Below are 27,872 nucleotides of genomic sequence, written 5' to 3' on the forward strand. Positions count from 1 at the left end.
ATACCGAAATAGGCACGGAGAATACACAATGTCTCAACACCAAGCCACGTCTTTACACCCCGTCCCGTACAAGGATAGCCTCTCTTCAAGACAAGGGTCAACACCATGGCACGTCCCGCCAGCAGCGGCCAGGTCAAGTACGTCGTTCGTCTCGATGTCGACAAGATACGAGACGGAGGAGATACATCTGCCACGGTGCACAAAGGGGACCAGACAGACGCAATTCCTCGCATCGACATGTCAGTATCGCCAGGGCCCGGGCCACAAGGAGGTTTGCCTCGCTTGCCGAGCCAGCTTAGCATTCTGCCCATGCTGGCAGACATCTTCAGCTTGCGGTCCATCACGAGCGACGAGCGCTCTGACTTGATTGACATGTCGACAACCTGCCCGCTCCCCAGTCTCAAGAGCATGATTGGTGCCCTTCACTTCATGGGAATCAAGGAGGACGAGCCGCGGCCGGCCGGTGTGAAGAAGAGACGGTCACGTACGAAGAGGGTATTTGGGAGGGAGCAGCAGCAGTAGCAGCAGCGCACCTGTCGCTGGTCATGAAGTGTGCCCGAAGCAAAGACAGCAGTGTCTGCCAATATATTCGCTCGTCAAATGCAGCCCATTGCGCGTCGCCAACCCCGGAGACGGGCTCTGCTCATCATCGTCCACTTTCCCCGCATACCGTCTTGACATGGCACTTCAACGTCGCTGATGGAGAATCTCTGAAACGGCGCCCTTAGCGCGGCTGCTACAGGCACGGCTGCTCCAGGAAGTTGAATCCCACAATGCCCTCGGCAATCAGCACCTCCGGCCCCAGGCCTGACCTCGACGACACCGACACTCGTCTCCCTATGATGCCGCCATTTCCCACTTGCAACGAAAGCGGACAGCCAAGCGGGATTTCGACGTGATTGTTCGACAGCCGCGTATACATCGGAAACACAAACTGCCGAAAGAGACCGCACTCGTGAGCGCTCTTGGTCATGTCGCCGCTCGAGCTTTGCATACTTGATTAGACCAGACAGGCCTTTCGATTTCGACCTCGCCTTCTTCTCGGCAATCGACTCTGGGAGTCCAAAGAACGGGAACAGGAATACGTACTGGATGACGACGCGGACTTTGTCCGCATCCGCCAGACGCCACCCTTGGCCTGGTGAGAGTCTCGCATGGGTGGCTTCGGTACTGGCAGGCTGTCCGGGCGTGTGGAAGGCCAAATCTCCTCGGGCAAAACGACTTGATGGGCTATCGTGTCCGTCATTTCTCGGCGCAGTGAGGGCGGCCAGCGCTCCTCCTCGGGGTCGGTTCGTGACTTCCGGACCACACATGTTTGTTCGTTCTTGGTCTCCCACCAACTCGCGGCGGCAACGACACGGCCGACGACGACCGTGGAAAACCTGGGTTGAAATACATGGTTGCAGAGCCGGGCTCGACACGCTCCGTGCTCATTCCTGCTCAGGTCGGCTGGGGAAAGCCTCGCGACGTGTGGCCATCCGGGTGCATGAAGGCGCGACGACGCCAGTCAGCCCAGCCAAACTGGACCCACGTCCGGAATCGTCATGAGCAAGTTTGCGCGGAAATGCTCCCGATTGACCACAAAGCGCCTCTCGTCACCAGATGGCATCGCTGGCACTGACACTGGGCACTGACAGATCAAGGTTGCAAATGGTGAAGGGCACGCGCGACAGCAGGCCGCTCGGTCGATGGCACCCAGCCGCTCGACCAAGCAAGGTTGAGATATCACGGGCCCCCAAGGCTGCTTGATGCCCCTTGTGCCGCCCTCCGCTCTACCTTTCATTCTCCATTTATTAGGATTGCCGCTGGCGATTCCGCCGTCCGCGGTTGACGCTGTCTCTCGCCTACACTGTCCCCGTCCGACGACGTCTCCTCGACGACGTCTCCTCGAACACCAACATCCAAACCACACGTCCCGACCGCCAGGCGCCAGCCATGTCTGTCAGGATCTACAGCCTCCCCGAGCTGCCCTATGCCTACAACGTACGTGCCTTCTCCTCCAGCCCATCCATGTCCCGACAACCGTGTGCCTAACCGTCCTCCCATGGCACCTAGGCATTGGAGCCCAGCATCTCGGCGCAGATCATGGAACTGCACCACGGCAAACACCACCAGACGTACGTGACGAACCTGAACAACGCTGTCAATGCCTACGAGGCCGCCAAGTCCTCCCAGGACATCGCCGGCCAGATTGCCCTCCAGAAAGACATCAAGTTCAACGGCGGCGGGCACATCAACCACACCCTCTTCTGGGAGAACCTGGCCCCTGCCGGCTCGGCCGAGGCCAGCCCCCAGAGCGCAGCAACCCTGGTGGCCGCCGTGGCCAAGACCTGGGGCGGCCTCGACGAGTTCAAGGCCGCCTTCACAAAGGCGCTGTTGGGCCTGCAGGGCAGCGGCTGGGGCTGGCTCGTCAAGGACGGCGCCAGCTTGCGCATCGTCACCACCAAGGACCAGGACCCCGTCGTGGGAGGGGAGGTGCCCATTCTCGGGGTCGACATGTGGGAGCACGCCTACTACCTCCAGGTAACTACTTGCCATGGACGGGGCTCCTCTCTTCCGCCAGTGCTGTGTGCTAACGTCTCGTCTCCGTCCCGTCCGGCAGTACCTGAACGGCAAGGCGGCGTACCTCGACAACATCTGGAACGTGGTCAACTGGAAGACGGCCGAGGCTCGGTTCAAGGGCGGACGCGACGACGTCTTCAAACTCCTCAGGGCTGCCATCTAAACCCTGCGTCCCTGAACACCGGGCGGCAGCGTCGGGCGGCGGTCACGGTCACGGTCACACGGCATCTGGCGGTGTGCGATGGCGCCGATGGGGGCTTTGCCGGCTCGCTTCGTTACTCCATAGTCTTTTTGCTAAAACACCACGTCCAATGTCTTCCAACCCCCTTGTCGGACAGCTGCTGCCTTTTGTCGTGACCGTTTCGTGGGGGCGGTGACGGTGACGGTAACGGCGACGGCGACGGGCCCACGCTTCCCGGATCCAGCGCCGCCAGCATGTCCGTGACACCCCTTGCCCACGTTGCGCATCGTGTCGTCGCCTCTCTTCCTCTCGTTTGTCTGCCGCGGCGCCAGCGCCCCCTTTGTTCCTGCATCGTTGGCGACGCCGAAAAGACCGAGCTGCCCGCGTCGACGTGTGCGAGCCCCAAGCCCATCGCGCGCGCGTGCCACCTGCTGTGCTGTACTGTGTGTCTGCCGTGATCCCCGAGTCCGTGCCGCCCGGCATGCGGTGATTTCAAGTCCTGGCCATGATCAAAGGTCAAAGGTCAAAGGTCAAAGGACAGCACCACCAGAAGCCGCTGGCCGCGATGGGCGTCGCAACCTGCCCTCGTGGCCGGCGTCCCGCAGCAAGGAGGCCCCCTGTGTCCCCTGGGGCCGGAACAACGGCTGTTGGACGGTGCGGGCGTCGCTCGTCCGGGCCCCGGGCCGAAATGACCTTCGGATAGACGCATCAACGTACTCTGTACCTCACCTCCTCAGTCCAGACCGATCGGGACAGGGGCAGGACCCCGTGGCCCTGCGTCTCCGACGCCCGGTGCGCGGCGGCACTGCTCGGCAGCAGCGAGACACGTATAAATGCCACGGCCGCAGGCATCTGAGATACAGGTCGTCGAGTGCCCAAGACATTCAACAAATAAGTTACAGCTCGTCTGGCTTAGCTCCGTCCCCCCTCGCCAAGCCTGACCCTCGACGTGATGAGGCCCGTTGGCAAGCTGCTCACCCGGGGCGTCGGGTACGTTCGGCACCCCCCCCCCCTCGCATCGACGGCGACGGCGACAACGGCAGCCCCCACGCTGACTTCTTCTCTTGCCTCCTAGTGCCCTGGTATTCCCGGCCCTGGCCCTGGCCCTGGCCGCGGCGACCGTCTCCGCGACAGCCGCCGCGTCCTGCTGCTCCGCCGGCATCCCCGCCCCCGGCTACTCGGGGGCGTCTCCAAGTCCGGGTCCACCGTCCGCGTGCGGCTCGTGCCGGCCCTCGGCGGTCTTTCCGTCGAGCGTGCTGCTCCCCCCTGCCTACGGCGGCACGCGGGCAGCGACGCCCCACGGCCCATCTGGCGCGGGCTCGACGGAAACACTGTCAACGCCGTCAACCGCTACATGGGGATCCCCGGCGTCGTCCGGCGGCCCGGGCAGCTCGTCAGGCTGCGCGGACGCGTCGTGGCCTTGCTACGAGTCCGAGTCTGGCGCAGGTGCTACGGAGACGACGTCTCGACAGACCGCTGCGCCCACGACATTCGTCACCGTCACCAGGGCGCCGTCGTATGAGGATCCTCCCTCCTACACTGGGCCCCCCTCGTACGGGGGAGTCTAGGTTCAGGGCTGTGTCGAGTTCCCGGGGTGGACTGGCACGCATGTGTGCCGCGGAACACGGACGAGCGACACGAGGGCAGGGCGTGTTGTGTGTTGCGTCCCTCTTCAGCTGGGCAAGCAAATGCTCCGCAAGTCTCCTTTGATTTTAGTCTATCCTGGTTGTAGATCCATCATTCTATAGTCTATCGTTTTATGAGAAACAGTTCGACTCTGCACATCAATATCCAGAGTACAAGTTGGGCCTCTATGAGCCTTTTGAGAGGCAGACAACGGCCCACTTTCCATGCCAGGCCCATCGCCTGGCACCGGTGTCGCTGCCGCCGCCTTCTGTGGCCCTCAACTCCTGGTCTTTGCCAGCCGGAAGGCCGACAACAACGTCAGCCTTGCAGGTTCGCAGAGAAAGGACGTTGACGCCGGATCCAGGGCCCATGGGGCCGAGGGCCGTGGTCCACGGAGTGGTCGGGTCCCATTGAGCCTGCAAGTTCCCATTAGCTTCTGCCAAGCGTGAGATGAATCATGCGGAGGGGGCCGGTGGCTCAAGCGTTGAAACATACATCACCAGTGAGCTTCCGGTAGTTCAGGTCGCCCTTGAAGATGGTGAGCTCAGCACCCTTCAAGTCCTCGTGAAGCTCAGGAGCCTCCGCAGGCAGACGCCAAAAGCTGCCACCGGCGGTCCAGTAGCGGTTGGGGCGCAAAATGAGCTGGCCCTCGGCGTGGAGGTTGGCCCACTCCTGAAAGACATACAGGAGGTCCTCGGCCTCCTTGTCAGCCAATGGGGCCGGGGTTTTGTCTTGAAGCTTCTCCTCGTCGGACTGGGCCTCGAAGAACTTCTTGGGGTTGGAAATCGCGTTGAGCAGCAGTGGGAAGTCGCCGGGCAGGACGTCAGAGACAAACCAGGGAATTGACTTGGGACGAAGAACAATCTGGGTAGCCAAGCCGGAGGTGAGGAGGAAGCCGGCCAAGACGAGGTCAACGTACAGCTCGAACCCGGAGTTGTCGAGAACAAAATCAACACGGCGCTCCTTTTTGCCATCATCGCGGGCCTTTTTGAGAATGGCGTAAGCATCGGGGAGGTCGTTGATCAAAATGTTCTTCTCTGCCGCCTTACGAGCCTGGCTTCCCTGGAGCTTCTGGATGTCCTCGTAGGTGAGGTTGGTGAGCAGTGACAGGTCGGTGGCGTTACCCCAGAGGCAAATCTCAAACATTTCGGTAAAGAGCAGCTTCTCGGCATCCTCATTGTGGGTGGCATCCGTGTTGCCGCGAAGCTCAGTGACAAACTCCTTGTATCGGGAAGCTAGCTCAACAACAGCGTTCCGAGAAGTGCGGAAAGTGTCCATCTTCTGGCGGGCGAAGATGTCGTAGTTCTTCCAGTGCTTGGTGACACTGAAGAAGGTGCTAATGCGTCTGTCGGGGGCGGGATTAGCGTCGAGACGACTGGATTAGCAGAGCAGGGGCGGTTTCCGCGCACCTGTACATGTAGCATTCGGAGAAGAGCCAAGGGACGTGCAACCATGTAGGGTTGCCCAGCTGCTCAATCTCCTTGTTGTAGCGAGCAATCTCCTCAGGGTAGCCATCGTCGACGATGGGACTATAGCAGGTGGCAATCATCAGTCCAGATTCTCCATGCGGCAGAATGTCAAATTGGTTGCAAGACGCACGTGAGCTTTCTGTCGTGCAAAACTTCGTATTTAAGGTTGCCGAGTTGCTCGATAATTTTCTTGCCCTCGGCCTGCTTCTCGGCGTCGTCAGTCTCGGCGACCGTGCGGTGAACGTCGTCAACAGCTCCCGTCTGCATACGTGGGGGTGTTAGCAATTTCTCCTATTGCAGTCGCACTGGGTGGAAGCTGCGTACCAGGATGACCGGCCAGCGGTTCCGCACAGAGTCGTGGGCAAACGATGTAGGGTCGCTGGTGACGGATTTGGCTGCGATTGTGAGGGTCAGTCAGTCAGGCTCTAGTCGAGGTCGAATGGACGGGTTCGTACGGGTCTTTGTATCGTATTCCATCTCGATGGAGTGATTCCACAAAACAAGCAATGAAGTGATTGTGTATAGGAGGGTGTTGTAAACAAGGAAAAAAGAAAAGAAAAAAAGGCAGAAATAAGAGATGGTGAAGTAAAACGACGGCGAGGGGTAGATTGATGTATGAGCTAAAACGACGGGCGTATCGCGGTCGCGGGGCCACGACTTGACGTTTCTTAAGCCCATGGAGGGGCATGAGGTGGGGGGTGGGACGCACGTTCCTGCGTGCTCAGGCTTCGTGGGCCCCGGGTCCTGACTCCTGGGTCCTTAGGGTTGGAAATGTGCCATGTGCTTGGGCGGCACTTTATCGGGCCATGCGCCTTCAGGTAGCATTACCGAGTCGTAGGTACCTTCACACGCATCACAATGCTGGGAAATACCTCGGCCGGGATGGATCACCACGCCCGACGTCGTTTATACTCGAGACATGCCATTGGGCTCGACTCCTCGCCAACTTTCCAAGGTCCAATCGATCCAACACCTACAACTCTGTAACTTGACAACAGATCCTTCGTCGACGGAAACAGCACACCCATAGCACTACCACGGCCGCCATCCCTTACAGACAAGCTCCTTGTCCAGTCGCTCCAATGCCCGTGTCACAACCCTGGTCGTCTCCGCGACCCTGCCGAAGCTAAACAGGTCGAAATGGTGCCCGTCGACGGCAAACACCTGAGCAAACATGTTCCTGTCATACTTGCCCCATCCCAGCTTCTCATCTCCACGGTATATATCCAGTTCATGAACTCCAAGTCCACCCGCCGCCGTCGGCAGGCACCCTTTGGCTCTCACGAGCACGCTCTTCGGCCGCGTATCCGCATCGTCTCCATCCCAGACGGGCATCTTCCACCCGCCAACCATACGCCTCGCCTGCACCATGCACCTCCTCGACAGCATCTCGGTCCTTGCAAGGCCCGTCTCCGGCACTTGGCTGGCAGGATCGGTCGTTGCAGTCCACCTGAAGCCACCGGGGTATATGGTGTCAATCATGAGAATACCCACAACTTTGATGTCGTCGTCGTCGACGAGGCGCCTGGCGACTTCAAAGCCCAGCAGGCCGCCCAGACTCCATCCGCCCAAGTAGATCTGGACACGCCCATTCCCTGCTCTCCGGACGGGGAAGTCTGGCCTTGTCACTGCCCTTCGGATCCATGCGACATACACTTGTCCAAGATGTGCGAGATTTCCCTCAAACGCCTCGGGGTTGTCAAAGTATGGGTTGCCAATGCCGTAGATGTACCTGTTGATCGAGTCCAAGCAGTGGTATGCGAATGTAGTTCCACCGCCATCGTGAATCAGGAAGATGGGAGTCGCTGGTTTTCCGTTTTTGTATGGCTTCCTCTCCTGTTGGATAAGCTCTGCGCCGTGTCCGGACTGCATCTGCGCGTCAAATCTTGGCAAGGAGCTTGCTTGTTCCGCCGGAGACGATTGCAGATGTGTTCCTCGCTCGAATCGCTCGCTCGCCCCGGACCTCTTTGCTTGGTACTGTACTGCGACGAGGCTCCGAGGCAGCGTTGGGGGTTGGTTCATGGCAATGTCCAGGATGGTCGAGCTGACGAGTGAGCTGGCAATTCGGTGCACGCTGCATCGGCAGTTTGACGTAGCCGGCAGAGCCTCATCCACAATAGATGCGAATCGCTGCCCCGGGATGTCGAGACGAGGGGTTGGACCAGCCAACAAAGAGCAACTGATATATCATGAACTCCTCCGAATGATGCATTTTGGTGTCTCTACAGATACGCCAACTAATTGCTCGTGAGACTCGGCGCCCGCGGCCTTGCGGATCTCCGTCCATGGCCGCAGACCACGGTGCATCATCAGCATCATCTCCGAGTGGTCAAACATCATCGTTCTTGGGGCCTCAGCCGCCGTACCAAGCGCAGCTGTCAAATTTAGCCAGATTATAATACAGTCTATAGGATTCCGCATACATCTTTGCATTTGTCATCGCAAGGGTTTGGATCACAAGGCGGTCGGTTGTGCCAAATACCCTTGCAATCGCCACAGCAAAAGATGGAGCTTCATAAGCGACTTCCGCTGCTTCAGAACCACAATCTCGCTCTCTTGAAATAGCTTCGACGCACCTGTCAGTCTTTCGAGTTCAGCCTCTCCAAAGAGCCTGTGCAAATCATGCACCACAAGTTTGCATCCATACTTGGCCCCGTCGATGTCGAGCGTCGCGTACCGAGGACACGACTCCTCTTTACTGGGTAACCACAGCACACATCCGCTAGGCTTGACCTCTTTGACTTGATCCCACTCCTCGCAAGGCTGGAGCACTTTTTCCCGCCTTGACCCCTCCATCCCCGATTGAAAGACTAGGGCATCAACTGCCTGGCGTCGCATCATTCGCAAAAGAACGTCGCCCATGTCTTGCCTCCAGACTGGGCTTTTGATGTTCGGTGCCAAGGCCAAACCGGTGCGCGTAGCTAGGAGTTGGGCCGCATGCCTTTGACTTGGGCCTCCGATCCTGTCTATGACTGATTTTCGAGCCAAGGCATAGCTAGTAATCGGACTTCGTCCTGTACGTCTGCTTGAATTGGTGGTGGGGGCGTGAGCATCGGGACCTGATGTTTTTGTCTGTGACTTTTCTACATCCAAGCCTGCGTCCCGCGGTTCATCTTTTCGAGGTTGGCTTTCGTCTATCAGGTTTTCAAAGGCCAGAGGACCTGGCGCCCACCACGGGGAGTCGTCCTTCGGGTGCTTGACGAGTTCGAAGTCTTGCAGGAAGTACCTCGGTAGGCATATCGCGGTATTGGGGCATCGGCGAATAGGAGTTGCGAGCGCTTGAGCTTTCAAGTCATTAGATATAGACAAAGCAGAAAGTGTCATAGGGTGTGGCCTGTTTACTATACGGATTGTTGGCCAACTTCTTCCGGAATCTACCCATGGGCCTGCTTGGATTTTGCTTTCTTGACCGTCGGCGCGCCTTCATCCAGTCGGGGTCGAAGAGGGGAGAGATTGGCAAATCGCCCGTGGCCGTTGATATGGTCTTTTTCTCCGTATCTAGAGACATATTCGCGTCGCCGTTGCCGCCGGCAAGGCCCGATTCGACCTTCTGCTTCAATGCGTCTTTCGTGAGGGAAGACTCGTAGTATGATGCCCATCTCTGCGCCTGGCCATCACAGCAAGCAGAGCGCAATGGCTTGGCCCGGAACGGTATTCTTACTATCATGGCAGGTGGTTTTTGGGGCCACGGTGGTAGACCTCGGAGAGGCTGCACTCCTTGGACACCGGGATTGAGAAACTTGCGACGTCTGGGCCAAGACGATGCTGGCCGCATGGGGATTTTCGGTGGAGAGCTGGCAGAGTCAGGCGCCCAATGCCAGAGCTCACGCCCCCACGGCCTACAGGAACGTGTGCGGCGCTCGGCACCGAGCTCAGCAACGACAACAACACAACACAATCGCAGGCCAACGTCACCATGTTGCGACCACGCGCTCTGGCGGCCATTTGCGGGCTCGCAAGACAATCGCATCACGGAAAGCGATCCTTTGGCTTCTCTAGTAGGGCTGGGTCCCAGCCGACGATGGACTACATCCCAATGCCATATATTGAAGAGACATCGGTGAGCGATTGCTGATATCGGAAAGCCGGTCGCTCGTCAGAAACTCGTGGCTGACGTGAACAGGCGGCAGGCAGGAAAACATGTTTGTCGAACGTTGTACAATTTGCATTCGCAAACTCGAAAAGGGATAATACTGACGGACCGCAGGGGACATCTTCTCCAAGCTTTTGCAGGTTCGGACTGTCGATGGGCGCGGACACATGCGGCGAATTAACATGTTTAGGAACGCATTGTCTGCCTAAATGGCGAAATCAACGATTACATGTCTGCGTCGGTCGTTGCTCAGCTCCTATGGCTCGAATCCGATACGCCCGAGAAGCCCATCACCATGTACATAAACTCCCCAGGAGGCTCAGTGACGTCAGGTACGCTTCCTCGGTAAGGGAGCTCGGAGATGAGAGTTCTGACAGCCACTCCAGGAATGGCCATCTACGACACTATGACCTATATCAAATCTCCCGTATCGACTGTTTGTGTTGGTGGCGCTGCCTCGATGGCGGCGATTCTCTTGGCCGGCGGCGAAGCAGGGAAACGATTCGCATTGCCACACAGCTCGATTATGATTCATCAGCCGCTGGGCGGGACGCGAGGCCAAGCATCGGATATTTTGATATACGCCAACCAAATACAGCGCATTCGGGAACAGTCAAATAAGATCATGCAGCATCATTTGAACAAGGCAAAGGGCACCGACAAGTACTCGCTAGAAGAGGTCAATGATATGATGGAGAGAGACAAATATCTAAGTGTTGAAGAGGCCTTGGCGCTGGGGGTCATTGACGAAGTCTTGACGAAAAGAACGAACAAGAAAGAGGGGGACGCAAAGAAGACGGACGGTTAATTGGGGCCTGTGGCAAGGTGCGGTCTGGCCGCCCTTTTGAGCTCAACCGCGTTCTCGTCTCGGAGCCATGCATCACTCAAGTCGAAATCACGAGCTCAATCGATGGCTACGGGGTGGCAGACTTTTCAAGCCAAGCTATCGGCGCTGCTGCGCATCGGAGGACAGAATTTATGATTTATGCGGTAATTTGCACAGTCGCCGATGTCGGCATATCAGCCTCACATGCGGTCTGGATAGTTTGGTTGACGCTCGTCACACAAAGCATTTATGGACACATGACATGGCATTCAAATATTTCATGTCATGCCGTTGCCAAAATTGAACCTGCTCCCCGTGCCAGGCTGCTTCATTCCAAGGTGGTGACAAATTAGCTTGTGAGAAGCAATATGCAGTAGACGTTCACGCAGAGATATCATCAGGTAGGTACTCCGTAGCCACCATCCTCTTCCATGCCCTGTCCTGTCTTGTACAGGATGGATGAAAAGGCCTTGATGCCAAGCTGCTTTCTAGTGTGCTAACTAACTTATGCCCCAATATCTTCCACATCTTCCACCGTGCTAATTAAGTAGTCTACGAATATGAGATACCTCCCCTATAGCCCCAGCCCAACTAGGAGACAGCAACCACGAGCGTCAGCCAATGACACCACGCCAATTACCTATAGTGGATACCTGAGTCACAGGGACAAGCGAATAAAAACGAACTTCACAGTGTTCGCGCCGACACCGCTGGCCCGGATCTCTTTTTGATTACCTCCTCGACTCCATGTCATAACAAACGTTGCTGCATCCAACTGGCAGCTCTGGTTGTCACTGGCAGTATACAACTGAAGCTGGTATCAATTCTTTTCGTCCAATTGCTTCCTGCCTTCGTCACCACCAGACTAGCAAGAAATGCTGTCCGCGATGCGGCAGAGGCCTGTCGGCAGCCTGGCCTCGCTGGCGAGAGCTGGCTTTGCGCCTTCAAAGAGCCATGGGTACACTCGACGATTCAATATCCTACTCTACTACTCGAATGGCTGGAACTCTCCATCGCTGACACAAGATGCAAATCACGTAGACGCTTCCTGTGCACCACACTGTCTCGCCATGCGGACGACAAGCTCAACAAAGTCTCATCATCCATTACACAACCCAAGTCGCAAGGTGCATCACAGGCCATGTTGTACGCCACTGGCCTCTCAGAAGATGATATGAACAAAGCCCAGGTTGGCATTTCGTCCGTCTGGTACGAGGGCAACCCTTGCAACATGCACCTCATGGACCTGTCCAAGGTCGTCAAGGAGTCTGTTGCCAAAGCTGGACTGATTCCGTACCGATTCAACACCATTGGCGTCAGTGATGGCATCTCAATGGGCACAGCCGGCATGCGATACTCTCTCCAAAGCCGAGAAATCATCGCCGACAGTATAGAGACGGTCATGAACGGTCAATGGTACGACGCCAACATCAGCTTGCCTGGCTGCGACAAGAACATGCCTGGCGTCGCCATCGCTTTTGGACGTGTAAACCGCCCCAGCATCATGGTCTATGGCGGTACTATAAAACCCGGCTGTGGCCAGTCTGGCGAGTCTCTCGATATCGTGTCGGCTTTCCAGGCATACGGTCAGTACATTACGGGCCAGATCACCGAAGAGCAGCGCTTCGACATCATCCGCCACGCCTGCCCGGGCAGCGGCGCCTGCGGTGGCATGTACACGGCCAACACCATGGCCACGGCCCTCGAGACGGTCGGTCTCACCCTGCCTGGTAGCAGCAGCAATCCAGCCGAGGACCCCAGTAAAATCGCCGAGTGCCAGAGCGTCGGCGAGGCCATCAAGAACCTTTTGAAGGAGGATATCCGACCTCGCGACATCATGACCCGCCAGGCGTTTGAGAATGCCATGACGGTCGTTTCCGTTCTCGGCGGAAGTACCAACGCCGTGCTCCACCTTATTGCCATCGCCGACTCCGTGGGCATCAAGCTGACAATTGATGACTTCCAGAGCGTCTCTAACCGGGTTCCTCTGTTGGCTGATCTGAAACCGTCTGGTAAATATGTAATGGAGGACGTTCACAAGATCGGCGGTACCCCAGCTCTGCTCAAGTTCCTCTTGAAGGAGGGCCTTCTCGACGGCTCCGGCATCACCGTCACGGGGAAGACCATGAAACAGAACGTGGAAAACGTTGCCGACTTCCCCTCGGACCAGCAGGTCATCCGCCCTCTGGGCAACCCCGTCAAGGCCACCGGCCACATCCAGATCCTCCGCGGATCCCTTGCGCCTGGCGGCTGCGTGGGCAAGATTACGGGAAAGGAAGGTCTGCAGTTCACAGGCAAGGCCAAGGTCTACGACTCGGAAAGCGACATGATTGCCAGCCTGGAAAGGGGCGAAATCAAAAAGGGCGAAAAGTCCGTCGTCATTATCCGCTACGACGGCCCCAAGGGTGGTCCTGGTATGCCCGAAATGCTGAAGCCCTCGTCCGCCATCATGGGCGCCGGGCTCGGCAAGGATGTTGCCCTCTTGACCGACGGTCGCTACTCTGGCGGTTCTCACGGCTTCATCATTGGCCACATCGTCCCCGAAGCCATTGTCGGCGGCCCCATCGCGCTCGTCGAGAACGGCGACGAGATCGTCATTGATGCTGAGAAACAGGTGATTGATCTCAACGTCCCCGAGGCCGTCATGGAGGCTCGGCGAAAGGCATGGAAGGCACCCGCTCCCAGGTACACCAAGGGTACTTTGAAGAAGTACGCAGCTCTGGTCAGCGATGCAAGCTCGGGATGCGTCACAGACGGGTCAATTCACTGAGGAGTCGGGCTCAAACTGTGGACTGGTTGGGTACTTGAGACGGAGCATCGTATTTATGTTGGATTTACTGCTTCACGGCGCTTGCAGGGGCGGTCTGGTCTGGTCACCTCGGGTAAGAGGGAGTGCTTTCCAAGGCAGCGAAGAAAATTGTAGCTACTGTAGCAAAAACAATGGTCATCAGGCCGGGTAATACCAGGTGTTGAAAAAATTCAAATCAGTCGGTATTTTCAAAAGTTTTGACCGCCACACCACAGATGTGCAAGGGAGCAAAGGAGATCAAGGGACCTCCCTATATTAGGTAACACAGCGCGAATGAGCAATTTTCAATTCCAAGCTCCGTGCAATGCAACGCCAAATGTCCCAGTTGGAGAGGCAATAAACTATCGACTCTCATTCTCGCACGTCACGCCCCCTCAAAAAGCAGCATCATCAAAGTTCGAGAGCACCTTCTGTCCACGGCGTCTCATGACTTTTTTTTGCCGTTGTAGACTGTGACAAACGCCTCCTTGTCCTTCATGGTCAAGCCAACACGCTTGACTCTGCTCAACCTGGCGAGGGCTTCTCCAACGCGATCCAGAACCCTCTTCTCTTCAACCGCAGGGTCCGAAGAGCCGTCTTTTCTGAGCCGCAGCTCGTCGGTGCGGTCGGAGTCCCGAGCAGTGCCGTGCCTGGCCGCAGCGGTGTTCATCTGGCTCTCTGCGATGCGGACCCGAATACATATCGTGGGCCGCGAGAGCAGGTTCCACAGGAACCGGAACCACAGTCCCGGCAGGGGCGTCGTGACATCCGGAGGAGTATAGCGGAGGCTGACGGGGAAAATGGCGACGTCAAAAGGGGCGTCGAGCAAGGAGGGGCTCAGGGGCAGGATGGCCTTGCCGTTGCTGGTGCCGCACTCTGGGAACACGGCGATGACGCGGTCGGGATGGGCGTCCACCAAGTGCTCGAGACGGACCAGCTTCACGTCGGGCGGAGGGGTCGTCCTGACCGGGCTCAGGGCCTGCATGATCGCGCCGAGCAGGCTGACGCGCCGGACGCGCCTCTCGCCAGGGTAGGACACGGTGAAGATGGGATCGAAGATGGCGGCGAGGTACACGGCGTCGATGGGGCTGGTGAAGTTGGCGGCGATGATGGAGCCCGGGTGAGGGAAGCGGTGGAGAGGCTGGCCCGACAGCGTTCCGCGCTTGACGCCGTCCAGCTGCAGGTCCACCCACCAGATGCCCGGGATGGCCATGAGCCCCCAGAGGGCCATCTTGCGCGCGACAACGGGCAGCGGCAGGTGGTGGAAGAGCACGAAGTAGCTGGCGGCGTAGGCGGCGAAGAAGGGCAGCCGGAAGACGAAGAGCACGGCGTGCATGGCGAGCGAGACGGGCGACAGGGGCGTCGTTGCCGGGAGAAACGGCGAGATGCCGGTTGCTGGTGGCAAACAGACAAACACTGGTCAGCGACGAGACGGCTCACGCGACGGGACGGACGGGGCGAGGGCGATGCGAAGAAGCGCTTCGCATCGGCGGGGCTCTGGCTTCTACCTCGATCCCGGAACTGGCTGAACTTCTCCATCTTGGTGGCGCTTTGTCGGCGCGGGCCAAGTGACGCCGTGGACCGTGGGGGTAGTGAGTATCGATCGACACGCCGCCGTCTCTGGCGTTGACCAGAGTCGTTCTGGCCAGTCTTGACGGAGCGGCCTCGGGAAGCTGACGAGTCGTGATGGATGCGGCCAGGGACTGGCAAGGTTGACGAGGAGAGGAATCCCGAGAGCCCGTTGAGCGGCCCCGAAGTGCCGGCTGCTATCCAGAAGGAGAAGAGGGAGCAAAAATATAGTTATGCCTTGCAAATGTTGGGATGTGTCGCCGTGTGTGTACGGGCAGGATTCGCCGCTCGCCGCTCGGTCCGTCGTTCTGTACGGAGTACGGAGTAGACTGTCAGCTAAAACTGATGGGTTAAGCTTACTCCGTGCTCCGTACTCCGTACCACATACAGGGCGGAGTTCCGGTTCGTGGTTCATGGTTCGTGGCTCGCGGCTCGTGGCTTGTGGCGTGGCCCACCGCGCCCCGATTGTAGTCTAGCGGCATTGGGGAACAGTTCGAGCTGAATAAATACTCCGTGGTTTGACTCCTATCACAACAGAGTCTGTGCAGCCTAGGCATTCTAGACACGCCGTCAGTCTGCATCCCATGTTTCGAGAAAAATCCATTTATCCAAGGGCTAAACAGAACGATGCCTAGCGTGCCAAATCACGCGGATCATGAATGGCCATGTGCGTTGTAGGCGGCGTAACAGTCAGTTGCGGTCTCGTCGGAGCTGTGGCTGAGGGAGGCTGAGCCGGCTACGTGCGGCGGCCCCAGCGCGGTTGCCCCCGCAACACCGATAAACAACGCCACACACTGATTATCTACGGGCCCGACGCGCGCTCAGCTTGCACTCACTCCATCGGTTGCTCCTAGCACTAGTGCAATGCCAGCCGGCGGGGACCTCGTGTGTGTCAGTCAATCCGAAATAACTACATAATAGTGTTTCGAAACACAGGAGCGCTTCGGCACTTCATTTCTTGTCGATGATCGTACTCATCCCCATCTGAACACTCCTCGGACGAACGACTCGCCGGCGCTTTCTTTGCGACGAATCGACAGCGTCTACAAATCGAGGGCGCACGGCTCCTCTCCCTCGCCCACTTTGTTGTTTGTCTCGACGTCTGGGTCTTGCTGCTGTGTGAAGGGGAAATTTCCGTTCCGTGAGACGTACGACGTTCATCATGGAGACTTCAGACGTTCAGGTTGGTGCATGCCCGGGCGTAACCGCCGTGTCCGCTTCCCACGCAACTGACCACGATGGTGATCTGACTCCGGTTGCAGCCTCTGCGGGTATCCAAGATGAGCCGTCTGCCAGGCCCGGCCGTTTACGCAGGACTCGCCGAACTGAGCGAGTCACAACACAATGCTCGCACGCAGACAGCAATACCAGCTCCGCCCGGAGTCAAGCCTCTCATGAAACGAGAGATTCCACAGCCGGGTAAGATCCCGGCATGGCCGTTGCACGAGTGATGAGCTTTGGAGGTTAATCGACGACACGCTACTGCAGCACAACAACCCGAGCCGAAACGCAAGCCTTTGGCCGACCGGGCTGTCGAGTATCCGGCGTCGAATTCTGTCGCTGCCTCTACCGCTAGTAAATTGGCGCTCAAGGGACAAACTTTGCCACAGGTAGGCTTCTAGGACCGACCGTGCTAGTTCTGGACGATGCAATTGTCTCTGGGCTTGCCGTCACGTACCTCATTGCTCGCAAGTCTGACACCTCGACGCAGCTTAAGCGGCCGACGCGACAGACTGCAAACACCGCGGCGCCGACTCCACTGACCAGCTTTGCGAAGAGCTTTGGCCCTTCTCGAAATCAATCTGATCGACTGAATCCATCAGCCTTCCGATCTAGCCATGCCAGATCAAAGAGCCAAGCCGCCAGGCCAAGGACGGCACACGGTCACCGGCCAGAAGAGCATTTCGAGGAGACGACGTCCACTAATGGTACGATTTTGAGCCCGAACCGTGACGACAACCTCCAAAACACGAGGCTCAGACACATGAAGTCAACCCCAGCATTCTCCCGCAGCAGAGAAAGTTCTCTTACGGCAAGGTTCAAGGGCTTGAGCATACATGACAATGCCACCTCCAATGGATGTCGAGTGGCATCTGGAAATGGATCCAGAACGACTTCTTGCTCTTCCTCCTCCTCGTCCTCCTCCTCTTCGACTTCTTCGACTTCTACCCGCGCCCCCAACATCACCATCAGAGCAAAGAGGGTGGAGCCAAAAGAAGCTCGCTCAGTTTCATCGGAGGCTTAGGCAGTCCCTCCCAAGTCACCGAGCAAAACGCAAATGATGAAGCAAATTGCCAAGGTGGAAACTTGCATATCGTCATTGAAGATTTCCCCAACCAAATCCCCTTCTCCGCACAAGTTTCTCAGAAAAGAATCTAACTTGGCCGCATTTGCAGCTTGGGACGTTGACGGCAGAGTTGATAGCATGGAATCTCAGTTCAAGGAGCTGAAAGACATGGTAAACACAACGCTTGTGGAGCGAAAGGGTCACGAAGATGCCCTTACTCTTGCCAAGACCAGAGGTGAGCCACCAATCAGGTCTTCTTTTGTCTCGAGAGCTGTCGTGCTAAGTAGGCTGTAGTCTCGGAGCTTGAGGAGCATCGGCAGAAACTGGAGGCACGAAACGAAGCCCTGAAAGCAGACATTGACGTGGCTAGAGACGAGAACAGGCTGGCAAAGTACGAGCTGGAGAAGCTGCAGTGGCAGCAAAGCCGAGATCTGGAAGACCTTGACAGGCGGCATCGAGAAACCGTTGACGACCTCTCAAGACAGCACAGGAAGGTTGTTGAGGATCTCAGCAAAGAATTGGATCGACTCAAGGACGAAGGAGAAAAGGAACATCAGGCAAGAATTGATGGACTAAATCGACACTATCAGCAGGAATTGGAAGACGAGCGCCAAAAGAGGAATCGGGAGGTCCAGGACCTTAGAGCGCGCATGGGAAATGAACAACAAGACTTGAGTCTCGAGCTGCAGCGAAAAGACCGAGAAATTCGAGACGCTCGGTTTGAATGCGACAGTCTGAGGGATGACCTGGAGCGTGAGAAGTCACTCAAGCGTAGCCTCCAGATCAACATTACGGAGCTGTCTGCGGCAAACACTACGCTTGAAGCCAAGATCAACTCGCTTCGTTCCCAGGTCGAATTCCTCGAATCGGATAGCAAGGCACAATCAGACTCGTTTGCCAGTATGGAGGCGAGACTGCAAGAGGCCCTGGCGGCGGCGGAGGAAGCCCGTCTAAAGCTCATCAAGGAGGAGACTGAGCGAAGAATTCTTTTCAACAAATACCAGGAGCTCAAGGGCAACATCCGGGTCATGTGCCGAGTTCGACCTGCGACTGCCGATGATGGCTCCGAAGAAGCTGGCATTTCGTTCCCCGACGAGAAGACATCGGCAGAAATTGTCCTGGCGGGACCCGAGGAGAAGAGCAGCCTTGGCATTGTATCGAGAAAGAACTACCCTTTCGAGTTTGATCGTGTGTTTGCTCCCAGCGTTCAAAACGAAGAGATATTTGGAGAGATCTCTCAGCTCGTCCAAAGCGCCCTGGATGGGTATAACGTTTGCATCTTCTGCTATGGTCAAACGGGGTCTGGAAAGACATACACCATGTCTTCCAAGGATGGCATGATTCCCAGAGCTACACACATGATTTACGACACCATGACGAAACTCAGGGAGAAGTCTTGGGAATACACAATGGAGGGTTCATTTGTGGAAGTCTACAATGAGGAAATCAACGACTTGCTCACACCGAATGAACGGTCTTCCGAGGGAAGGTCGAAAAGACTAGAAATACGGCACGACGAGGCCCGCAAGCAAACAAACATTATCAACTGCAAGACAGTCCAGCTGAACTCTGCGTCTAGCGTGGAGCGTATTCTTGACGAGGCCGAAAAGAACCGATCAGTGGCAGCCACTAGAGCAAACGAACGATCTTCACGATCTCACAGCGTCTTCATCCTGAAGCTCGTCGGTGAGAACATGGCCACCGGTGAACGTTGCGAAGGCACCTTGAATCTTGTTGATTTGGCTGGATCTGAACGCCTGAAGCACTCGCAAGCGGAGGGCGATCGAATGAAGGAGACACAGAACATCAACAAGAGCTTGAGCTGCCTCGGGGACGTGATCGAGGCGCTCGGCAGGGGATCTGGCCATGTTCCGTACAGAAACTCCAAGCTCACGCATCTATTGCAGTACAGCTTGGGCGGGAACAGCAAGACGCTCATGTTTGTCATGGTATCGCCGTTGGAGACGCATCTGAAGGAAACGTTGACTAGCTTGCGCTTTGCTACAAAGGTATGATTGCCTGCTGCTTCAAGACTCAAGACTGGACCCCAGCGAGACGAGGTGCTGATGACAAACACTAGGTGCACAACACCCATATCGGCACGGCCAAGGCAACGAAGAAAATCAGGGCATGTGAATAGTCGTCGGCAAAGGTCGATTCCAAGGGTGCGGTTCTAGTGTTACGAAATTAAAACGATGTACGCAAGCATAGAGTGGTTGAATTTTGTTTTCTGGGTTGGAGTTGGGACAATCTGATTTTGGTAGGGTAGCGAGCTTTTTTTTCTTCTTTCTTTTTGGTTTGGCCGCATGAGTGGAACGCAGAGTACTACAGCCGAGCTTGTACAGATGATCCGGTGCTAGTGTGCTTATGACGCCTGGTTTTGGTGCGCTTTTCATCCTTTCTGTGAAACGAGACGTGGTGATGTGTGATTTGTGCCGGCGACCTGTCTCGGCGGAGATTCTCGATGTCTTTGTACTCGGCCATTGTCACCACCCGGGGGATCCTGAATGTGTGACCTGGGACTGCGGAGTCCGGGTTGACAAGGCCTACGCACTGCTGGATTTGCGAAGCCATTGAGCAGCAAAGCCGCCTTTCCGAGGCCGTGATTCTTGGCAGCAGCCAAGGGGGCAGTGGAGGCAGGCGCGAGCGTCGTGCTTTCCTATTCGTCCCGAGTTCCACCCATGTCACAACTCACAAGTCACAACTCCCAAGATCATGGAGGACGCGTCGACACGCGTGGACGAGTAGCCTCTGGCAACATCTTTCTTTCTTCCTTTTCGTGACGCGGCATGGAATGAAGGCCTCCTTCACATGCCCCGAACTGGCCGAGAACAATGGAAAGCCGGCTGCGTCTCCCCCCGTCTCGCCCCAGCACGTCGTGAAGACGCCCAGAACTCACTCCTGCTCGCTGTGCCCGGCCGGACATGTACGTGGACGAGACGCCTCGCCCGGATCTAGCCTCGCAAAGAAACTTCCGCGCTGATCTCGACCCCCCAACCCCATGGCCACGTCCGACATCCGACACCGCGTCCTCCCCCTCCCTCGTCATAGCAAGTCTCTCGGAGAACCCGCCCGGCCGCCATGGAGCGCGGTCTGCAGACCTCCGTGTGGGCGCCAGTCTCCCCGGCTCCCCGGACACACGATGCCGACCGGCACGACGCGAGGGCCAGGTCGTTGCCGCCGCCGGCGGCGTCGGGCTTCGCCGCGTCTTCGACGACGTCGTTGTCGTCGTCGGCAGCAGCAAGGGCTGGCTCCCTCTCCCGCCTCGCGGCCTTCCATCGCTTTCAACAGGCCTGCCGGCGGGTGAGGTGGAAATCCATCGACCTCGGAAACGCTTACAGGCGCGCCATGGACCCCGAGGGCTACGACTTTACTTTTGCCGACGCCGTGGCCAACTTCAAGGTTGATTTCTGTGAATTCTACGCGTGGGTCGAGAAGGCCCTTGTGTTTGCGCTCCTGGTCTTCGGCGTCTCTGTGGACAAGGCCCGTCCGGGCCGGGCCGGCGCGCGGTCAGCCGGTACCGAGCCAGCGCACGCATACCACTACTGGGTGCTCAAGGCGCTCGAGGAGGAGGACACCCCGTTGAGGGGCATATTTGGAGGCGGAGACGTCTGCGAGGCGCTCTGGAAGGCCAAAAAGTTGCGCAATACGTGGAAGGTTGCGTCGGAGGGCAAGGAGACGCCGTCCTCTGGCGCGATTCCTTTGGACTGGATTGTTTCCCAGATGCTTGAGGGACTGGAAAGGGCCTATGCCGTGGCCAAGGAAGAGGTTGACGGCGACTTGGAGAGAGCCGGCGACGTTGGCATGGCTGTGGATGACGAGTGGGCGTGGATGGTGGTGGACAGCATGGATTGGGAGCGTTGCTGACAGCATGCTCGGGGGCGTCGAAGATTTCGACTGGCTCGTTGGCTGTGTGATGTTGTATGCCGAGCAGTTTATAGACGGGGGCACCGGGGACATTGATTGGATCTTTTCTTTTCTTTTCCTCCCTTTATTCTCTCTCGAGGCTACGTGGTGGCGATTGCAATCAGCTCCATACATGTTTATTCGCCGGTGCTCCGATTCGGCTGCGCAAAAGACTCAAGAGCGCGTGCAACATCAGTTGAGCCGTCCGAGAATGACATCAGATGCCCTGTCTGCAACGGCGTAAATCGTTGCTGTCGGGTGTCCACTAAACTGCATCGGTAACACGGACGCGTCCACAACTCTTACATTTTTCGTCCCATACACCTTCAGCTCAGGGTCTACGACGCCGCCAAGCTCTCTGGCCATCATCGGCGCAGTTCCGATCATGTGAGAAACGGAACTACTGGAATCTTGCACGTACTTCTTCCACTGCTCATCCGTGGCCCTCGGTGGCAATACCGTGGCGTCGGGAGCGAATTGCCCTGTGATGACTGTCTGCGCCGGTGATGTGGTCCAAAACTCGGCGGCTATTTTGCCCGTCTCGACCTGGGTGGCAAGGTCAAAGTCGAGAGAGAAATACATGGGGTCAATGACCGGGGCATTCAAGTTGTCGACGGAGCTCATGTGCACGCTGCCTCGACCAAAGGGCATCAGGTCCCAGTATGTACTGCCGATCTTGCCTCCCAGTGTCCCGGAAATAATCTCAGCCAGTGTGGCATGCTTCTCAAAGATGACCTCGTGCTGGATCTCGAAGATGTGCTCGAGGGCGGAGGCGTTTAAGCCACCCAGGCTGGATTGCGCTAGTTGCCGAGCCCATTGGCCAAGCTTCGCCTTGGTGTCTTTTGCAACCTTGTCAACGTTGGTACCGTAAATATCTGCCGCAGTAACGAATGTAGCGTACGAGGTGTAGCCTTTGATGTTCGCACTGGTGTTGTAGAAGAGAGAGCTTAGTGGTTGGTCCATCAGGTTCTCTCCGACTGCTGGTAAATCCACCACTACTTTGACGCCCTTCTGATTGAGCAGACGAGGGTTGCCGATGCCGGAACGCTCCAGAATAAGAGGTGTCCGTAGTGCTCCCGCTGAGATGATGACTTCTTTCCTGGCTTTGGCCGTCCTCCTTCGCCCGTCAGGATCGAAATATTCCACACCAGCGACCTCGGCTCCCGAGGGGCCATTAGTAGTCTTCCAAAGCAATTTGGAAACAGTACCATTGAGGTGTTTGAGGTTTCGGCGACTTTGAATGGGCCAGTAGAATGCAGTAGCAGAATCCCATCGTTTGTTCTCCTCTGGGTCCAGAGTTTGCGGCCAAACGCTGAATCCCTTGGTGGTTCCGCTGTTGAGATCTTGGTTCACACCCTCTTCCATGACTGCCCATGAGCTTCTGAGCGTGTCGTGCAGGGTGCCGTTTTCAAGCATCGGGCCAAAGGCTACGTGAAGTTCGCCACTGGTTCCGTGATACTGCGGTTCAATCGACGCCCCGACCCTCATTTGCGCTGGTGTCGGTGGGAAGATCTTTTCGACCTTTTTGTAGTACCTCAACATGGTGTCCCAATTCCAACCAGGATTTCCGAGACGCCCCCAGGCATCAAACTGTGCCTTGTCCCCACGGATATATGCCATACCTAGCATTCCATCTCAGCAAAGCACGCAAGATGACTGAAGCTGGGACGACGACTCCGTTCAAACCTACCGTTGATCAAACTCGAGCCTCCTATGCCTTTTCCTGCGGCGAATGCAATCACACGATTGCTGGCATTGACCTGTGGGACCGTCGGATAGGCCCAGTCGGTCAAACTTCCTATGTTATCCAACCATGCCATCGGGTTTGTGACGTTCGGGTTGCCTCGCCAATCGGCACCAGGATCGATGACGGCTACCGAGATTTTAGGATCTTGGGACAACCTGTTTGCCACCACGTTTCCAGCGGTACCCGCGCCCACGACGATGTAGTCGAAAGAGCTCGTCCCGGAGTCTGCCGCACAAGCCAGCGACACTGCCACAGCCGCCAATATGGTCGATTCTAGCTTCAATGCGTGCATGTCGAAATGTTATCCGCGACTCGGCTTTCCTCCAGAGGTAGGCTGATGGGATGGGAGAGGACAAGGCCGCAAGGAGCGCCCCAGGCGCAACATAGATAGAAATCTACCTGCATAGTATTGGCATCAGGTCATATTCCCGCCATCAGCACGCTCGATGCACGTGCACGAATGCAGGACGTGGCGTCATTTGCATCGGAGCAGTAATCGGTCGCAGGATGTCGGCATTGTCCGCACTGGTGGACATGAGGACATGATTTGTTCAATTTTGTTGCGGCGTCGCATGACCTCCTACGTGATGTCTGCGGAAGGGCCTGCGGAGTCGACATTGGATGGCCAGACAGTAAGCAGTCCGATCGAGGCGAGTTTGGGCCGGGGTCGGTGCTCAAAGAGTCTCCTCGGAGCCGGTGATGAGTCGAGATTGCTGGGGGAAGAGGACGGTTAGATGATACGTAGATCAAAGACGATGGATGAGGCCCACCGGGTCGTCGTGGTTCCGTCTCTGGTCTCACCCATGCACCGACAGAATCCGGTCGCGCCTGCCTGGTGGCCCGGTTCATCAACGTTCCACCTGCCATCCTCCATCCATCAGTCACAGACGGCTTCCTTCGGCTTCCCTTTCCTTGGCATCGCCGGCATCGCTGTGGTCTGTCGTCCACGGCGCAGTATTATCTTGACCCTCGACTCCGTCTGCGGAAATACTGCCCATACCCGGCTCGTCCGAGCTTGGATGCCCCGTTTGTCAAGCTCATGCCTGCCCATGGCCGCCTCGGCTGTGGCGCCTCTCCGGCGAAGTGCCAGGAACGTGAAGAACGTACCTGCGGTGGAATCCAAGGTGGCCTCTGGCGATGAACAGATTGCCTCGCGCCCCGTGAAGCGCGGTGCTTCACCAAAGTCACCCGACAGGCCCGGCATCAAGAAAGTCAAGACAGAGCCCGTGTCTCCTCCGGCCAGGCATCTCCCCACCCTCGGCGCCCGGAGTCCAGGCGTCAAGACGGAGACGGCCAAGGCGGACATGCTCAAGGAGCGCAAACTCAAGTCCTTCTCCGCCTTTTCGAAGCAGTCCCCCTACCCAGACTTTGCACGCCCGACCGCAGAGGAGTGCAGGGCCGCTCACAAGGTCCTGGCCAGACTGCACGGCGAGCGCCTTCGCCCGGTGGAGGTCGTGGCGCCCGTCAACGCCGCCGGCTGCGGAGACTCGCCCTCGGTCCTGGACGCCCTGGTGCGCACGATACTGTCACAGAACACGAGCAACAAGAACAGCACCCGCGCCAAGCTGTCCATGGACGAGGAATACGGAGGCAGCGACAAGTGGGAAGAAATTGCCAACGGCGGCCAGGCGAGGCTAGAGATGTCGATCCAAACCGGCGGCCTGGCCGCCACCAAGAGCAAGGTCATCATCAGCATTCTGCAGCAGACGAGGGAGAAGTACGGCGTCTACTCGCTCGACCACTTGTTCGAGGCCTCGGACGAGGATGCCATGAGGGAGATGATCTCCTTCCAGGGGGTGGGACCCAAGACGGCGAGCTGCGTGTTGCTGTTCTGCCTGCAACGCCCGAGCTTCGCAGTCGATACCCACGTCCACCGCATCGCCGGCCTGCTTGGTTGGCGGCCGGCCGCTGCGGGCAGAGAAGAAACGCAGGCCCATCTGGATGCGGTCGTCCCCGATGAAGAAAAGTACCCGTTGCACGTGCTCTTCGTCACGCACGGCCGACAATGCGGCGAGTGTAGGGCCAGTGGTAGGAATGCCAAAAACTGCGAGCTGCGGCGGCTTTTTAGAAATGGTCGCTTTACCCCTGACGGCCATGGCACCAAGGACGAGCACGACGACGATGTCAAGAAAGAGGAGGATTAGAACCACAAAAATCATGTATTCTTGGCTGGATAGATTTCGAACCGTTGTCTAATTATTTCATCTTGATGCCAGCATTTAGCGCCGGAAGGACTAGACTTGGTCGGCATGGGGATTCTGCCTCTCGGTAACGGACAATTAAACTGCAATGAGGGATGGACGATGGCATTCGACGCTGTACAAATCCGTCGTGCTGGAGCGTATATATATTGATCGAGGCCGTGTAGAGAATAATGAAAGCACAGGTGTCATTAACTTTCGCAAGCTCGTCTAAACCTACCAGCCAGTCATTGACATGATGCCGCGTCGATTCCAGACATTATGACAAACAATCCAGACCAGCACGGAGCAAGGCACATCTCGCGCCATGTCCGTCCACATCCGATCAAACACAAGAACACACATTTCCATCCACAGCCATGCTCAGCCAACGTCTCGCGCCATGTCCGTCCACATCTGACTAAACACAAGAACACACATTTCCATCCACAGCCATGCTCAGCCAACGTGTCGCGCTCCCAGGTGGTCAAATCCTTCCACGGTCCCCGGCACAAAGCTCCACATCACGGCAGCAGCATCGGTATCACGACACCATCACGCCCATCCGCCACGTGTACAAATCTCCCCTTCTCGTCACGCCCAAGACATCCAGTGGCGCTCACAAGGGCCTTTTGCAGGCCGCGGCGTCGCCTTCACCCAGACAGTTCGGCCCTCCCTCGTACCTGACCCAGCTGTCCCTCAGGACCCCCGTGGCATTGTCTAGGTCCAGGCCGAGCGTCTTCGCAATGTACCTTGGCAGTTCGGTATTGTCGACGTGCCCGCCCACCTGCGTCTTCATCCGCGCGTACGCCTTGCCGACGGCGAGGCCGTACAGGTTGACGTCTACGGCTGAGTGGCCAGTCGTCGACCACTTGACGCCCACTTGTGCGGCGAGATCGCGCGCCATGGCCCTTCCGAGGCCGGACTCACCCTCGCGGCGGTAAACGTCCATGTACTTGTCGACGGCGGCGTCGGAGGTGTTCCGAAGCCCGTACTGAGGAAGGATGCTCTTCCGCAGGTAAGTCGCTCTGTCCGGCTCCGTGGAATTGTGGAAAGCGCGCTGGAGGAACGCCGTCGAGCGTTTCGCCCCGGCCAGCGCAGAAGGGTCGTAGCCGCTCGTGAGGGTCAGGCCGCCGCATTCGTGGTCGGCCGCCGAGAGGAGCTGCGTGTTGGGGTGTTTGGCGACGTACTTGCGCAGGAAGTCCATGACCCTGTTGTACATGACGGCGTCGTTGACGTGGGCGGCAATGTCGTTGGCGTGGGCGGCGTCGTCGATTTGCGAGGCCTCAATCATGATGAAGTAGCCCTTTTCCGTCTTGGCCGTGGCCGCGGCCAGGGACCGGACCGCGGCCTCGGTCATTTCCAGGAGGGACGGCTCCTTGTCCGGGTCGCGGTCGATGTCGTACGCCATGTGGCTCTCGGCGAAGAGGCCCAGGAACGGCACGGGGAATATCCCCTTTCCCAGGTCATTCGTGTACTCTGCCAGCTCGTGCCTGTTGGCGGCGTAGCTGTAGCCCAGGGCCTTGGCCCACGTGATGAGGTCGTAGCCGGTGCGCTTCCCGCCCAGTCTCCTGGGCAGGTAATGGCGACGTCCGCCGCCCATGATGACGTCGACGACGGGTCCCAGGGGGTGCGAGTACCCGATCTGCTGGCTGGCAATCTCGTCCTCGAGCTTCCTGTCGGGGACGTGAGCGCAGTAGCTCGCCGGCGTGGCGTCGGTGACGCGCGCCGTGGCCACGAGGCCCGTCTTGAAGCCGTTCAGGTGCGCTGCTTCGAGGACCGATGCCACGGGTCTTACGTAGGGATCGACTCCGATCGCTGCAAAAAGTCAACGACACTGCGCTCCCCCATTTTCCTCTCCCTTGTGAATCAAGTCGTCGTGCGGATTCACTTGACCGGGCTCACCTCGATTGTACGTCTTGTGGCCGCTTGAAAAGGCGGTAGCCGCGGCTGCTGAATCCGTGATGAGGTTATCAAACGACCGGGTTCGCACGCTGCCAATCATCTTCGCTGAGGATGAGTATCTCTGTATAACTGTGCTTCTCCTCGCACAAGGTTTCAGGGGGGTTTACACCTACCATGTTGTCGACTCCAATCCTCGTCGAGTTGGGTTTCCCCGTCCCCTCAGCCCCCTTACCCATGGTCAAGTAATCACGAGTGAGGGTTTGTGACGCAGGTCCGAATCCATCAGGGACGACGTAGATGAAATTCCGAGTCTTCTTGGCGGATGAGAGCTGGCCATGTCGCAGGCCACGGCAGCGAGAAACAAGGTCGCACGCATGTTGAATTCGCCCTGGTTCGAAGAACTGAAGTGAATGCTGCTGTCTCAGCTCCTCCGAGACCAAGTCGAACGAGACCAGGGGACTCATTGAAGGAATCGCACATTATGATGCATGTGGAGGGAGAGAGAGAGAGATGTATATATAGACACATACACGCATGTAGCAGTCAACATCAGAACCCTTCTTGGCGTTTTAACCTCGCTAGCGTACACTTTTATTCCGCCTGTTGTCCTTTTTAAGTTCTCCGCTAAACCTTTTCAGTTGTCCGGCAATCGTCTGAGTTAAGGGCCGTACCTAGGCGGACACAATTTCAAGCTTGTGCGTGCTTGGCACCAAAGGTGGCGGCGCTTATTCCA

At 57.4% G+C, this 27,872-nt stretch overlaps 12 protein-coding genes across 12 annotated transcripts; 8 read left to right on the forward strand and 4 right to left on the reverse strand.

Annotated features, from left to right (window-relative positions):
- Positions 1-105: 105 nt before the first annotated feature.
- MAM_04848 (uncharacterized protein) lies at positions 106-522 on the forward strand (the record flags this gene model as incomplete). Its single annotated transcript, XM_040823646.1, has 1 exon — positions 106-522. The coding sequence occupies one exon, from the start codon at positions 106-108 to the stop codon at positions 520-522; it is 417 nt and encodes a 138-aa protein (XP_040678317.1).
- Positions 523-1,935: 1,413 nt separating this feature from the next.
- MAM_04849 (Superoxide dismutase) lies at positions 1,936-2,725 on the forward strand (the record flags this gene model as incomplete). Its single annotated transcript, XM_040823647.1, has 3 exons — positions 1,936-1,983; positions 2,056-2,523; positions 2,603-2,725. 3 exons carry the CDS (start codon positions 1,936-1,938, stop codon positions 2,723-2,725), a joined length of 639 nt encoding a protein of 212 aa, XP_040678318.1.
- A 970-nt stretch (positions 2,726-3,695) lies between these two features.
- On the forward strand, positions 3,696-4,311 carry MAM_04850 (uncharacterized protein; the record flags this gene model as incomplete). The annotated part of the gene is made up of 2 exons (XM_040823648.1): positions 3,696-3,733; positions 3,819-4,311. 2 exons carry the CDS (start codon positions 3,696-3,698, stop codon positions 4,309-4,311), a joined length of 531 nt encoding a protein of 176 aa, XP_040678319.1.
- A 243-nt stretch (positions 4,312-4,554) lies between these two features.
- On the reverse strand, positions 4,555-9,505 carry MAM_04851 (Thioesterase domain containing protein; the record flags this gene model as incomplete). Its single annotated transcript, XM_040823649.1, has 9 exons — positions 4,555-4,785; positions 4,865-5,714; positions 5,779-5,898; positions 5,969-6,099; positions 6,163-6,233; positions 6,894-7,894; positions 8,093-8,213; positions 8,415-9,122; positions 9,181-9,505. 9 exons carry the CDS (start codon positions 9,503-9,505, stop codon positions 4,555-4,557), a joined length of 3,558 nt encoding a protein of 1,185 aa, XP_040678320.1.
- A 147-nt stretch (positions 9,506-9,652) lies between these two features.
- Positions 9,653-10,739, forward strand: MAM_04852 (Peptidase S14, ClpP; the record flags this gene model as incomplete). The annotated part of the gene is made up of 3 exons (XM_040823650.1): positions 9,653-9,898; positions 10,122-10,263; positions 10,318-10,739. The coding sequence occupies 3 exons, from the start codon at positions 9,653-9,655 to the stop codon at positions 10,737-10,739; spliced, it is 810 nt and encodes a 269-aa protein (XP_040678321.1).
- An 893-nt stretch (positions 10,740-11,632) lies between these two features.
- Positions 11,633-13,527, forward strand: MAM_04853 (dihydroxy-acid dehydratase; the record flags this gene model as incomplete). Its single annotated transcript, XM_040823651.1, has 2 exons — positions 11,633-11,715; positions 11,799-13,527. 2 exons carry the CDS (start codon positions 11,633-11,635, stop codon positions 13,525-13,527), a joined length of 1,812 nt encoding a protein of 603 aa, XP_040678322.1.
- A 463-nt stretch (positions 13,528-13,990) lies between these two features.
- MAM_04854 (Phospholipid/glycerol acyltransferase) lies at positions 13,991-14,881 on the reverse strand (the record flags this gene model as incomplete). The annotated part of the gene is made up of 1 exon (XM_040823652.1): positions 13,991-14,881. One exon carries the CDS (start codon positions 14,879-14,881, stop codon positions 13,991-13,993), a length of 891 nt encoding a protein of 296 aa, XP_040678323.1.
- Positions 14,882-16,276: 1,395 nt separating this feature from the next.
- MAM_04855 (kinesin protein 1) lies at positions 16,277-19,416 on the forward strand (the record flags this gene model as incomplete). The annotated part of the gene is made up of 6 exons (XM_040823653.1): positions 16,277-16,297; positions 16,377-16,533; positions 16,603-16,724; positions 16,826-17,042; positions 17,511-17,636; positions 17,696-19,416. 6 exons carry the CDS (start codon positions 16,277-16,279, stop codon positions 19,414-19,416), a joined length of 2,364 nt encoding a protein of 787 aa, XP_040678324.1.
- A 1,066-nt stretch (positions 19,417-20,482) lies between these two features.
- Positions 20,483-21,268, forward strand: MAM_04856 (uncharacterized protein; the record flags this gene model as incomplete). The annotated part of the gene is made up of 1 exon (XM_040823654.1): positions 20,483-21,268. The coding sequence occupies one exon, from the start codon at positions 20,483-20,485 to the stop codon at positions 21,266-21,268; it is 786 nt and encodes a 261-aa protein (XP_040678325.1).
- A 231-nt stretch (positions 21,269-21,499) lies between these two features.
- On the reverse strand, positions 21,500-23,346 carry MAM_04857 (GMC oxidoreductase; the record flags this gene model as incomplete). The annotated part of the gene is made up of 2 exons (XM_040823655.1): positions 21,500-22,929; positions 22,998-23,346. 2 exons carry the CDS (start codon positions 23,344-23,346, stop codon positions 21,500-21,502), a joined length of 1,779 nt encoding a protein of 592 aa, XP_040678326.1.
- Positions 23,347-24,103: 757 nt separating this feature from the next.
- Positions 24,104-25,198, forward strand: MAM_04858 (base excision DNA repair protein; the record flags this gene model as incomplete). Its single annotated transcript, XM_040823656.1, has 1 exon — positions 24,104-25,198. The coding sequence occupies one exon, from the start codon at positions 24,104-24,106 to the stop codon at positions 25,196-25,198; it is 1,095 nt and encodes a 364-aa protein (XP_040678327.1).
- A 655-nt stretch (positions 25,199-25,853) lies between these two features.
- MAM_04859 (Alkaline phosphatase-like, alpha/beta/alpha) lies at positions 25,854-27,603 on the reverse strand (the record flags this gene model as incomplete). The annotated part of the gene is made up of 3 exons (XM_040823657.1): positions 25,854-27,052; positions 27,140-27,260; positions 27,313-27,603. 3 exons carry the CDS (start codon positions 27,601-27,603, stop codon positions 25,854-25,856), a joined length of 1,611 nt encoding a protein of 536 aa, XP_040678328.1.
- Between the last annotated feature and the right edge of the window lie 269 nt (positions 27,604-27,872).

Source organism: Metarhizium album (assembly GCF_000804445.1).
Source record: "Metarhizium album ARSEF 1941 chromosome Unknown scaffold_11, whole genome shotgun sequence".
Lineage (NCBI taxonomy): Eukaryota > Fungi > Ascomycota > Sordariomycetes > Hypocreales > Clavicipitaceae > Metarhizium > Metarhizium album.